This window comes from Dendrobium catenatum, unplaced genomic scaffold (assembly GCF_001605985.2).
Source record: "Dendrobium catenatum unplaced genomic scaffold, ASM160598v2 fragScaff_scaffold_670, whole genome shotgun sequence".
Taxonomy (NCBI): domain Eukaryota; kingdom Viridiplantae; phylum Streptophyta; class Magnoliopsida; order Asparagales; family Orchidaceae; genus Dendrobium; species Dendrobium catenatum.
In genome coordinates, this window is record NW_021319132.1 from 622351 (window position 1) to 637119 (window position 14769).

At 32.7% G+C, this 14769-nt stretch overlaps 1 protein-coding gene across 1 annotated transcript; it reads right to left on the minus strand.

Annotated features, from left to right (window-relative positions):
* Positions 1-5091: 5091 nt before the first annotated feature.
* On the minus strand, positions 5092-6957 carry LOC110094794 (protein FAR1-RELATED SEQUENCE 5-like). The gene has a single exon (XM_020820121.2). The coding sequence runs from the start codon at positions 6955-6957 to the stop codon at positions 5092-5094; it is 1866 nt and encodes a 621-aa protein (XP_020675780.2).
* Positions 6958-14769: the final 7812 nt, after the last annotated feature.

Below are 14769 nucleotides of genomic sequence, written 5' to 3' on the forward strand. Positions count from 1 at the left end.
AAAAAAAAAATGCTACAAAACAAAAGTAGCATATAATCACCCACTTTCTCTCCTCAAGCCAAGAACAACTTCTTACTACTTGAGTTTGGGTCTTCTCCTCATCATTATCATCATTGCCTCTCTCAGTAGGCTAACAAACAAAGGATCATAGGATGGGCCAGATGGAAATTGAAGTTGATTAGAATGCTCCACAAAAGAACTACTTATAAACATTTCTACAAGAGTATCATTAAAGTCAGCAATATATCTACAATACTTTTCTTGATGATCCATATTGTGAGCCATACTTTTTCTCATTTCAAGCTACAATCTTTTGAATTCTCATAGAATTATGTCACCTTTCCATCTTCCCTCTAAGTTCAGCTACCTGATATCCTAGAGTCTTAGAAGTTTTAGTACTCCTACTGCTACTACTGGGCCTCTCAGACACTCTAAGCTCACTGAGGTCTCCATCCCCCTCCTTTTTTTTTCATCTTTCTTGAAGCCCAAAATTATTCTCTTAGTACGGGCTACAATGTTGAATAATTGTTCTTTAGTTTGATCCCTCCTTACACCTACGCCAATACATAAAGCTTAAACTAGAGAAGGATGCCCTAATCAAATAGAAGTGGTATCTCTAATGATGTACATGAGAGAGGAGAAAATAAGTTTTTCTACTTTAATGGAATACCTCATTTTAATTGCATAGTTTAAAAGTGCAAGATCATGGGTAACTTCACTAATGTTTCTACTAGGCAGTAAATAAGTTGAGATAACATTGTGTCAGGTCTTACAGATTTAGGTCAGGTAGGTGGCAAGGAAATTGATAATCTTATTATCTTTCTTTTTTGAACACGCTCCACTATTGGGTCCACACAATATATTTAGAATATCTCGAGGATCTATAGGTGTCCCAATAAAAGCAATGTATTCATCAAATTCAAAGTTCCTAAATTTGTAAATTTTATTTATTGTTACAGAATCAAAAGGGATCCACTTAGCCATAACATAATATTTATTTTCTACAACCCCCTTTCCATTTGTAAAAAAAAACTTTAACCACATTAATAATTGCAGCAAAATGATCCCAACATCTACTAGCAATAATTCACATGATTTGGTGACTAGGATTTTGAAAACACCTTTCAAATATTAGCTATTTGGTTACAACTAAATTGGTAAATCTGGATTCAGTATTAGCATATATGAAAATGCTCTTATCATAAAAGGAAGAAACCCTCTTCTTTCCAAACATCTTTGGGACCATCAATCTGAACTTTTATTTAGTCCAGTGAACGTACGCTCCTCTACGTTCGGCCACCAATGTATTCACGCCACGTAGCATTGAAGAAAAATCACCGACCCGACCCGCTGTATTTTGGGTTATCGCACGTGTTAATTTTTAAATGGAAGACATCGCAAACACTTCGAATAGCAATGCTTCACCTTTTTACGTCGATTCGAATCCCTGTTACTAGTTACTTCCTTTTTAGTTTTCCAGCAATTCCTTCGGAGTTCTCCAGCATTTCCTTCGTAGTTCTTCAGCATTTCTTTCGTAGTTCTTCGTATTCTCCTGTCGAAAACCGTAGCTGATATAATGCCTGAGGTTCGAAACGATTTATCAAAAAATTTTCATTGTTATGATATTGTTTATCTCGTTAGCAATCTAAAAGTACCAAGTTTTAGGGTTATGGTAAACATTTCTGGTTGTTTTTAAAACTCGGTACTAATCGGTATTCGGTATTAGGTTATGTTCGATTTTCTAGGTATTTGATGATGAAACTCGGTACACGTCGTTACTGGATGATAAAACTCGGTACACATTTCGTAGACATGTTAGGTTTTCCTTAGTAAATCGAACAGAACCCTAAACGACGTGTTTTAAATAGGGTTTAGGGTTCTGTTCTACCGTATAATTCATTACTCGGTACTCGGTACAACTTGGTACTCGGTACTCAGTATATCTTGTTAAAACTCGGTATTTTCTTAGTATTTGTTACACTTATTTATTTCACGTAGTTTTTCACGGAATAACTCTGTACAACTGTTATTTTCTTAGTATTTGTTTCACTTTATTATGCAGGGATATACCCCCAAGATTCATTTCAGATGTCGGACTTCAGGATTTAGAGAAGTTTGTAATGAAATGGTTGAGAAATTTGGGGATCAATTTGTTAGAAGCCTAAGTGAGCTAAAAATTAACCAGTTCCTACTACTACATCGGTTCCTACAAAATGTTCCTATTATTTATATGTTATTGTCAACGTGGGACAACAAATCTGAAAGTTTTGTTATTAACAGCCGGACTTTAGCTTTCACATCTAATGAATTAGCGTTGATTATTGGCTTACCTAACAGAGGTATTAAATTTGAACCTGGGACTGGTACAATTGCTGGTAAAATAGCAAATGACATAAGGCATGATATTCTGAAATTGGATTCCTCAACGCCCATCGAGATTGTTAGGGAACAATTTATTGTATACTTATTGTCCAATATTTTCTTTCCAATGGCCAACTTCCGAGTGCAATCAACAATATTGGACGTTGCAAAAAATGTTGAGAACCTTCACTCATTTAACTTTATCCTGTACTTATATATTTTGGATGTTTATAAAAAATTTGATCCAGATCTTGACAAATTTACAAGAGATAACAGATTATGAGAAGACTTTAATTCAGAGTAGTAAGCCAGCAAATGTTAGGGATATTACACCACTGACAACTACACATATGTTTAGTAGTAAGACAACTCCATCTCTACCAGCAACTTCATCTCCAACCAGTCCAAGCCCAACTGCTTCTCCTATTCATACTCCAACCGAAAGTGAATGTCCAATTGAATAGCCAATGAACACTGATCCTACAATTCAATTGGTGAGTCCCACTGATTGTCGAAGTCCCATTGATTCTCCTTTCCAAACGCCAATCAACACTGATTTGCCATGTGAAACTGAATCTCTTATTGAACCGACCATCGAAATGGGAAATATTGAACAAGCAGCAATTAAGAATGATGCGCCTATCCTACCACCAATCCGAAAGGGAAGTACTGATATGCCAAGTCCAACAACAGAATTTAGACAAGAAACTGATGCACAACGTAATGAACCTGAAGAAACAAATTTGAGGATTATCAATCAATCCATATATAAACTTATTACACAGCATGAATATATGGTCAAAAAAATTTCATCACTCGAATTGGACAAAACTCTGCTTCAAAAATGGGTGGAAGCATTGGACAATGAAGTATTCCAGTTAAAATCTGATAATAATGAAAAATTTTGTGGTATATATATAAGATATTGAGTCATCATTTTCCACACTATTTCACGTCAGAGAAAATTGGAAGTCCGGTTCATTCAAGTTCAAGAACCAAATCTGACAACATTATTGATGAAGTATCGAAAACTGTTGAAAAAATTGTTGATGAAACAGCGAAAGAAACAGACTTTAAAGGGATGGAAGTGGATGACAGACAATCTGAAGATGAGGAATTTCCTTTCCCTTCATCAGGAAGTGGAGGAATTGCTCGAAGAGTACATCTCAGGAATGACTGGAAAAGGAAAAGAGTTAAAACTCCATTCACAGCAGGTGATAGGAAGAAGAAGAAAGCTCAGTTGGCTAATGATGAAGTTGAAAATGTTAGTAAGAAGGAAACATCAATTAATGGAAGAAAACCAGTCACTCGTGCTTCAACAAGACTGAAAGAGAAGTTAACTGATACTAATAAAGCTTCTGCGCCTAAAAAAATTGCTCCTTCTACTACAACCGCTGAAAAACCAAAAACTGCAATTTATGATGTTGAGGATTCCAAAACTATAGAACATCCGGCCATGGAATTTTTGGATTACCCAGGACGATTACTACTTAATGAAGAAAAAAGGAATATCATTTATAACTTTCTTAAGAAGTATACAAAACAGTACGTAGTTTTATTAACAATACCGAGTTGTACCGAGAAATAAAAAACTCGGTACAACTCGGTATTTAACTTTTATTAGGTTTTTTTTCCTATATGAACTTCAAGTACATGACTTTATTCGCAATACTGATTAGTACCGAGAAATAAAAAAACTCGGTATAACTCGGTACAACTCGGTATTGCTATTTTTATAATGAATACTGAGTTGTACCGAGATTTAAAAACTCGGTACAACTAGGATTAATAAGTTTTTTCTAACGATGGTGAGAAAAATTATACAGGGAGGATACCATTTTGGCGAATGGACATGCAATTATTTTTAGAAGCCAAATGGACGAATTGTTGCTATGCGAAGAGCTTGACAACAATCATATGGACACTTTTGTATTTCTTTTATCTGAAAAAAAATAAACTGGTTCCAGGACTGAACCAACCTTTTCTATATGTTTCTGCTTTTCATTGGGTGAGTAATCATTTATAGTAAAGGTATAGTGTATATCATTAAATGACTGAATGACTTTTTTTTCCAGGGTTATTATATTCAAAATAAACAGGAAAAAACAACTTCATTTGTGGAAAATATCACCCGAGCTGCTGTTAAGAATGCTAGCATTATGTTTGTTCCCATCATAAACGAGAAACATTGGACTTTGCTGGTTGCAAACATGAAGACAAAAAGATGGGATTTTATGGATTCAATACCCAAAGCAACACACAAGGCTATTGCTCCGGAAGTGGTAAGAACTTAGGTTTATCTTTGGTTTAATGTATTTTATTGAAGATAAATATTATAATTTTATTACCTTTACAGATATCTCATTTATACGATGATGCAAAAGATGCTTTTGAGGATGATATAAGAACCTGGCCGATCCAAGCGATCCCAAACTTGCCAGCACAAGATAACAATGTCGACTGTGGAATGTTTGTATGTAAATATATGAAACAAGTTATACAAAATAATAATATTGATTGGGACATCCATAAGAATTGGCAAAGTAATATGGCCTTATTTAGGGCAGAATTTGCTTATGCCATTTTTTGTAGTACGATAAGATAAATTTATAAATTTTCATATGATATTTTGTGTTTCCTTTACTTTGCTGTGATTATAAATTCCACTAATACCGAGTATGAAATGCTAATATCAAATAGTACCTTCTTATTCAGAGATCTTGATCACACTTACATAAAGGATGACTGACTTCCTAATTCTGCAGGTGTAAAATATAAAGTTGGATTAGGATTATGCACGGTTGGTTTCACTTTTTTGGCCTTCCTCTTCTCCCAATGATCCTTTAATCTAGCATTAGATACTCCCTTAGGCCGGCGCTTTGCAGGATCTCTAATTGATTTGTGGATCCCCTCAGTTATACATTTATTTCTTTTTCCTTCCATAATGTTTTGAACATTTAATGCCAATGCACTCATACCATCTATCATACACTGTTCTGCATCCTCATTACCTTGAGCTTCAGTGCTAATTTGATAAGCAAATCGATAAACATAATTTCTAAAAATCATGTTTCGGGAACCTTGATTCAATGTGCACAAACTCTTAGCCATACGTTGGACATTCAATCCACTATAAAGATCGTTCCTAGCAGTTGCTGACCATCTTGGAATTAAGTATTTCTGAGAAATATTAGTAACATCCAACTGACTCATCACTCTCATGCAATGAGAACACAGGATTCCCATCATCTCGAACTTTCTGCAGCTGCACTTTATAATTCCTTCAGATGAACTAAACAAAACCGTCCACTTGTGTGAATCAAAAGTATGGTCTATGTTTTGCACAGGAAATGTTGATGAGTCTGGTGAAGAGTGATCAATGCGTAGTCCACCTAAACCATTCAAAAACTCCTCTTCAAAAAATGAATATAACTTTCTTGAATAAAATTTGGCTGCTTTCTTTAATATCGGACTTCTTTTCATGTACGGTTGTATCTTAGTTTGAGAACATCTAAAAAATTCATCTCGTTCATTCCTACGCCAACTGTTTATAAGTTTCTCCAATCCAAGGAAACATTCGGTGAGAGAACTTGTAGCCTTTGAAATACCATGGCAAACAAAATTGGTGGACTCACTACGTTGTGTAGACAATATTCCAAGGTTAAAGCAATCTTTGTTGAAAGCTGTAGACCACCTTTCCCATATTTTGTACAGATCATTTAACCACTGATGGCTGTGTAAGTCTCCTTCGCTAATCATCTCATTCCACAAACTATCAAATTCCTCCGCGGAATCACACTTGTTGAAGCAACTATAAAAAAGGCCTTTCACTTTGTTGTTACTATTAAAACACCAAACTTTCGAAGGAGCCTTCTTGTGTATATGCCATTGGCACAACCGATGTCTTGTATTAGGGAATACAATCTCTATCGCCCTAGCCATTGCTTGATCCTGATCAGTGAATATAGTAACTGGATGTTTATTATCCATAATTCTTAAAAAGGTTTGAAATAACCAACAGAATGAATCAATTGTTTCATCAGATAGAAAGGTCATCCCTAATATAATGTTTTGCCAATGATTATTGACTCCAATAATAGGGGCACATACTAAATTATATTTATTCAGACGGTAGCTAGTATCAAAAATTATTATATCCCCAAAGCAGTCGTAATCCACTCTCCCCAAATCATCTACCCAAAAAAAGTTTACCAACCTTTCTTTATCATCAGTTTGCACATCCCATGCAAATAGATTGTCTTCAGCGGACCGGTTTTTGAATAATTCGATTAGCGAATTGCTGTCCCCATTCTCAATTTTTGCTCTTATCTCCTTTTTAATGTAGTTGTATGCATCTCTCTTGGTAAAGCCCAGATTTTCTACACCTCCAACCTCCTCGGATAGATAGGAGAATGCATTTATTGTTCTTATTCCCGCATCAGCCATTGATTTCAGAACAGAGGTATTTTCTTCAGTGATGTGCCCAGATGATCTCAGCAAATGTTGATCATCCGGTTTTGCCAATTCATGGTTGTGTGTTTCTACCGAATTTTTCGCCGTCCATATCCCTTCTTCACTAACAGAAAATCTCACCATAGCAGGGCATCCAGTTCTTGTAGTTGATTTTCTAAATTTAACCTTCTATATGTTTTGTGTTTCCTTCTTGAATCCAGATTTTGAACAGACAAAAACCTTTGATTTTAATTTCCTGGTACCAGGACAGTATGAAAGATGTTCTTTACAAACATTAAAGCCATGCTTATGTGCATATTGACAATATTTAACATATGCTTCCTTCTCAGATTTGTAAACCCCCTATAAAAATAAATTACAATATTCATTAAAACAACAGAATAATTCCCTAATAAGAACATGAAAATGAAGAACTGTACCGAGTTTTTTATCAATACTGAGTTATATATAACTCAGTACAAATATATGGTATTTAAAGTCTAGGGATATATAAGACATAAGTGACATAAAGATAACAAAAACTTATCAATACCGAGTTATAAGTATGAATACTGAGATATACCGAGTTCTCAAAAATCTCGGTACAAGTTCTTCATAAGTATAATATCGGTACAAAAATCATTTTCAAGTAATAGAAATTAAAATCTAGTTATGTAGAAGACATAAGTGACGTAAAGATACTAAAAAATCATCAATACCGAGTTATACATATTAATACAGAGAAATACCGAGTTGTCAGAAATCTCGGTACAACTTCTTCATAAGTATAAAAAACAAATTCAAGTAATATAAACAAATATCGAGCAGTACCTACTTATAAAAAATAAAGTTACATTAAAATATCGAGCAGTACCGAGTTATCAGAAGGTTAGGTACAAACAAAAATGAGAGTATCAGACGAAGATGGATGACAAATTACTTGTAAAAAATAGGAAAAATCATCATCCAAAGTATAAGTGCCAAATGTTTCGTCGAAATCGTCTAACTCTTCCAAAGTAGGAGTTCCCAAAGTACGTTCCTTCGAATCCATCGCGTTGAACGCTTCGCGGAAGTTTGCGTAAACCCTAAATACTGTATAACGTTCTGTGTACAGTAGATAATCGGCCAAAACTTTATATACCCGCGTGTTTTAAAGTTTTACCGCCCGTTTCAACGAAATTAGTGAAAAGAGACGTCAAATATCCAAAATATAACGGGTTTGGGTCGGGTCGTCGGGCTGCTACGTGGCGTTAAATTAATGGTGGCCGAACCTATAGAAACATTCGGTCAGAGGATGTAATAATTGTTCCATCAATCTAGAGTGGATTAGAAATGAGAGAGTTTGAAGGAATAGTTATGATATGAATGAAGTAAAAAATGAAATCCCCCAATTTAAAACTTTCTTGAGCACTATGGTGCTACAGGAAACTCTGCCGCGATGCTCAATCTTTAAATAAAATGAAAAAGTGGTTAAAATAACAATCGTTGTAGCGGTCTAAGCCATATGGCACAATGGCACTGATTTTCAAAAATTGAAGCGTCACCTTGGAATTGGCTACAGCTATAGCATTTGACACGTGTAAGTGAAGTGGCAATTTTGTTAGTATCTATCATAGTGATATTAATGAAATAATAATAAAAGTGGAAGTGGCGCCATGGCATCAGTTACCAGCGCTGCGGTGCTTATCAAAGTTTCATAATTAAAATTTTGATCATACATTTTTTTTGACTTGGCAGAATCATTCTTTTGACTTGAATAACTAAACACTGTAGCACTAAAACAATCAGTGCAGTGACGCTTAACTAACCAAGCAAATGATGGTTTAAAATGAGCATTTCCCAAGGTTTAATGTTGCAGCGCTTATTTTCAAAGTAGCAGCACTTGGGAGAGTAGTGCTCGACGATTAATCACTCAGTGCTATGGCGCTTACTTATTTGCTCATTCTTATTTACCACCTTGTGTTTTAACACAAGTAATAGCTCATCTTCTCATGCATACATATTTTTAATGATTTGAATATAAGCGCTACTAACTCTTTTTTTTTTTTTGCAAGAACTCTCAATAACACTCCTCTTTGAACTTTATCATATGCTTTCTCTAAATAAAAAAAAATCATATGTAAATCCTCCTTATTCTCTCTATATTTCTCCATCAAACCTCACAATAAAAGTATGGCTTCCATAATAGACCTACCCGGCATGAATCCAAATTGATTTTGAAAAATTTATCAACAAAAAAATATCTAATATGTGCATCATCTAGCAAATGTCTAATAAGAAATAATATGAAGAAAAAAAATCTTACAATGGACAAAATTTGGAGGCGGCAAAAAATCGAGAGGCGGTGAAAATTCACGATCGGATTTTGGGAAACCGATCTCCTTTCGCCGGCGACGAAGGCGGTGATCATCGGTGACGTCCCATGAATGTCTACAAAGCTCGACGATGGCAATCTAGGGTGGGCAACACAAGGGTGACAAGAGAGAGATTGGAGATGCGAGAGAAAGACCGGAATGAAATGAGCAGCCAGACAGGTCGTGTTCGGAAATAGAGCTTTCACTGGCGGACTTTCCGGCGTCCTGGACGTTGGAAATTTTTCAGGCACACGTTTCATCGATTCCAAGTCATTGATTTTAAAATAGCCGGTGTATTATTCACCAGTAAATGCACCGAACATATTCCGCCATAAACCCTGCTGGTAATAATGAAAAGCTCCTAATTTTCAACGTTATGACCGGCGCATTGGACGTCGGCAAGTTTCCGGTGTAAGATGCGCCGGAATAAATGTCGTTAATGTTTCGTCGCATTATGCGCTGGTACAAACGCCGTATTTACGGACGCAAAAAGTTCTGCCATAACGTCTGACGGTATTCGCGTGTTTTCATGTAGTGGTTGGTTATAACTTTAATTATTAAAATAAAACAAAATAGAAAACATGATAAAAATAACAATATATGTAATATGACTCGAGTAAATTCAAAAAAATAATATGTCACTATAAACATAAATTTTGTTTGCCTCCCATACAACGTTATGTTATCATTCTTCAACCAAACTTGCCTAAATTTATCAATTTGGCTGGGTACATTGCCACTAATCCTTAAATGCTTATCACTTAGATTTTTTTCTTTTTTCCTTTGAGTTAACTTTAGTATTATTAGGAAATAATTCAAGAGGTCTACTAGTGACTGAAATTACAAGATAACTTAATTGTGTTTCTAAATTTTTAACATAAGTAGCTTGATTTTGTAATTGAGTTCCTAATTGCATCTGTAAATCTTCCGATGGTGATTTTATACTTCCAAACTGATTGCTTTTATTAAATCCTAGATTATATGCATGTCTAGAATTAACAGCAGGTTGCTGAGGAATGTTCCAATTTACTCTTTGATTATTTTGATTGGAATTTCATTGATTATTCCTAGAAATATTATTTAACCTACAAAATTTGAATGTTTTCTTCAACATGGATTATATGTATAAGAGTAGGGATTATTTTGTCTTTCAATCAAATTAAAATTTTCTATCCCTTACACATTATTATTTTTCAATTAACTTTTGATTCTCCAATTGCATAAATAATTCAGTTCTGAATTCTATATTTTGTTCTAGTGTGCTCAACTTATTAGAAATGGCGGCAACTTATGTAGTCAAAATTGATAAAGCATTATATTCATATACTCATACTACTCTCTTAGGAGTTACCCTATCAGTAGGCTACTCAAAAATATTAATAATCATTTCCTCTATTAATTCATATGCTTTCTCAAATGGCTTAGATATTAAAGATCCTCCAACTACAACATCTATGATTGCTCTAAGAGATCTCACTAATCCATTATAAATTTTTTAAATAGCCAACCAATCAGGTAAAGTATGGTGAGGGTATTTCCCAAAATATCTCTCAACTATAATAAATCAATTCTCCTTTAAATTGTGTAAAAGACATTTTTAAGTTTTGTAGTCTTTCAAGGTGAAAAATACTAGACATGAAACTTATGAGCCAACTCATTTCAAGTGGTTATAGAGCCTAGGGGTAAGGAATTCAATCACATTTTAGCTTTATCTCTTTGAGAAAATGGGAATAATCTAAGTCTAATAGAATCATCACTAACACCACTATACTTAAATGTTGAACAAATTTCTAAGAAAAATGCTAAGTATAAATTATGACCTTCAACATGAGTTCTCCCAAAATGGGAATATTAAACTATTTGAATTATGGCTTATTTTAATCCAAAATTTTTAACTTGGATCATAGGTCTATTAATTCTTTGATGAATTTTGTCTATTAAAGCATTAGCATAAACCCTAAAAGTTCTAGATTGATCTTGATCTAATACAGATTTAGCCATTTTCAATAACTTTTTAGTTTTTCAAATTTTTAAAAAGGTTCTTTATATTCTTTATATTTCATTGTCAAACAATAAAAGTTTTTTCTATTTCTATCAAGTTTAAAACCATGAATATGCAATTAGTAAATAAATAAAATAAAATAAATGATGCAAGTATGTTTAACTATGCAAATAATTTAACAATAGAATTAAAATTTATAAAAAGTAAAATACTTCCTCGGCAACGGTGTCAAAAACTTGATGGGGCTATGAAGTGAACTTTTTAAATGTATAATCTAGGGCTCTATCACCCCTAAATAATGCTTATATTTTCTTTGATATAAAAATAACAAACCCCACTTAATATACATAAGTATATGTGCCAGATCAAATAATAAAGTGATAGAATAGAGTGTCGAACCCTTGAGAAAGTATACTTTCTTGCAATAAATTACGTCTGTTAACTCTAATTCTAATAATTAACCAACTGAAATAAAAATGATATTTTTGGAGATTCAGCCACTGAATAAAATAGTAAAACATTTGAGATAATATTTAATTAAAGTTTTTTGGATTGATAAATTGTATATTTTTTCTAATGAGACTCTTCATGACAATGTAATTTAGAGCATATGCATCTCTAGATCTCCAGTGAGCTTGTTGGAGTGAAAAGGATATCTGCTGACATCCTATAGTTATAACATCTCTTTAAGAACCTAGAATATTATATATATTATGTCTATCCATACAAACATCTTATCTCAATACTCCTGCTTGTTCTTGAATTCCTCCGTTGAGGTTATATATCATACTAAATTTTAACTACACATATGACCAGAATGTGTTTTAAATAAAGAGAAGGATATTATTAAAAATATGTTTTAATAATTATAGAATAAGAGTTTTCATTAGTACTTAACACATATTTTACTTCATCAATCCAAAATAAGAGAATTATCCAGACATAAAATGTATAACAAGCAAACTCATTGTCATTAAACTCATGGAAGAATGAAGATACAAGAGAGTAATATCATCAAGAAGGATCAAATTATCTCCTCTACAATTCTTATCCCTTTAACTTGCAGAGTTACTTCAAGAAACACAAGCTAAATACTCTAAATGATTTTATGTTGTACTTCCCTAGCCTCCTTTATATTTTACTCTAAGAGGAAACTAGAGAAGTACTTTAGAAAGTACTAAATTTTACATAAGTGAATGAACTCTCCTATAAACATAACATCACAACTATTTATAAAAAATGTATAAAAAGGCATCTAGTGCTAAAGCTCTTGAAATAATGGCAATGTATCGCTCTTGAAGTGAATTAGTGCCTCGATGCTGAAGCTTTTGCAGTACCGTGGCGCTAGCTAACATGGATTGATTACTTGGTGAATAGTCAAGTCTCTTCACTGATAGAATGTGTCACTTGGAAGTTATAATTGCAATTCTGCGCCACTATGGTCATTAGAAAGCTATGGCTCCCAAGTAAAAAAAATGGCCCTAAGGCATGAAAAATTATGGCACCATGACATTTAAAAATAGAGAACCCAACACCTCCAAGCTAACTTTGTTTGTTGTTGTGCTGACAATGCTGTGATGTTGTCTATGTTGTCTCTATAGCACTTGCAAATAAAAAACCCTGTGCCACAATGTCAGAATTGTGGTACCTCGATGATATTGAGGTAGCATTGCAATGTTGTTTTGTCTGACGTCGCGACACTGTAGGTTCCTTAGAATTTCTGACATTTTTTATTTTTTTTATACAAAAAAATAAAACAACTCATTTTCACTGAAAATAAAATACATAAAATAATATGTAATTTACACTTATCATCAACCAATCCCTTAAATCCTTATAAGAATGATGGCAAAGAAAATTTAAAAAGTTGTGATGAGAAGATCCATGGCAAGAAATTTAAAATCACAATTAAATACATAAATATATATTGCAATAAGAGGAGAAAGTCACCAAAATTCTCCTAACATTTAATACATGTATGGAATTTTAGCTATAATACTAAATTTGATTAATTCATTTCCATTAAAAAAACAACAATTCTATCCTTGTGTATATAATAAAATTGAAGTTTGAATTCTTCTTAAATTTAAATGATAATTATGATGGTAATAAATTTATTTCATACTAATATTTATAAAAAAGGAAGATAAAAATTTTTAAAATAAAAAACTTTTTATTAATTATTGATGATTATACCCAAACACTATCATTGATGGGTCCTAAGACCTGAATGAAAAATATGGAGGGCTATGTTAGGTAGTTGACAATAAGAATAAAACTTGTCAAATAATCATTACGTTAGTTATTTGATACATTATATTAATGCTAGGGCATTACCTAAAAGCGATGTGTCATATGGCATGAATACAGTGAAATGTGTGCAAGCTTCGTTGCATCGGTATTTGGGTGTTGTTAAATAAGCAAGGGTTTCCGCATCATGGACAAATATAGGCAGAGAAGCTTGTCTATAAAATTAGGATTAGGATAAGAACTTAGAATATAAGCTTTCTTACAGGTAAATTAATAGAATTAATTTACATTTTGATTTATAGGAAGATAAATATTATATTCATTCAAGAAACTAAATCGTTTAGAGAGAAGGCTAAAGAGATTGATAATTTAGAATTTAAACTATTGTATTTAGGTATAATTTATACTAGAAATGGTGTTGTTGTGATTATATAAGAGTTTGAAGGACAATATTATAGAAATTATTATAATTAGAGATTGAATTATCACTTTAAAGATTGTTGTTGATATTAAGATTATTTTCATTATAAGTGCGTATGCTCCTCAAGTAAGTTTAGGAATGTGCTCAAAATTAAAATTTTGGAATGACTTAGAAGAATTAATACAAAATATTCCTCTCAAAAAAAGAGTTTCTATTAGAGGAGAATTGCATGGACATGTTGGTAGAATGACAAAAGATTTTAAAAGCATTCATGGTGGTTATGATTTAAAGCAATTAATGAATTTGATAGGACCATGTTATATTTTACTGTGGCTTATGATTTTATGATTGTTAATATCTTATTTTAAAAAAGAGAGGAGCACCTCATCACTTATAAGAATGGATACATTAAAACTTATATTGACTATTTTCTAATAAGAATAATTGATCGTTTATATTACAAAGATTGTAAGGTTAATCCTAATAAAAGTTTATGTATCGAACATCGCTTATTAGTTATAAAATTTAAGATGAAGTGGCAGAATATGAAAAATAAAATATATAATTATCCTAAGATTAGATTGAGGAATTTAGTAAACATTAAAAAAATTAGAGTAAGATTAAAGATCTTAAGATTTGATTGTATATGAGAAATCTAATGCTATGTGAAAAAAAATAGTTAGTGATTTTAAAATTTTTGTAAAGGATATGCTTAGAGTATAAAAAAAGAACCTATAAAAGTAAAAATAGTTTGTGGTGGAATAAAAAAGTGAAAATAAAGAGTTATTATAAAAATTGGTTTGGATATACATGTTTGGAAAATTGGGAAAGTTATAAAGGGGACCGTAATGTATCTAAGAAAGCAATATCTGATGTAAATAATTTAACTTTTAATGATTTGTATAATATATTACATACTAAGGAAGGCA

Bases quoted from the DNA above. Each gene is read 5' to 3' on its own strand.
- LOC110094794 (XM_020820121.2), bottom strand. From the start codon at position 6,957: ATGGTGAGATTTTCTGTTAGTGAAGAAGGGATATGGACGGCGAAAAAT.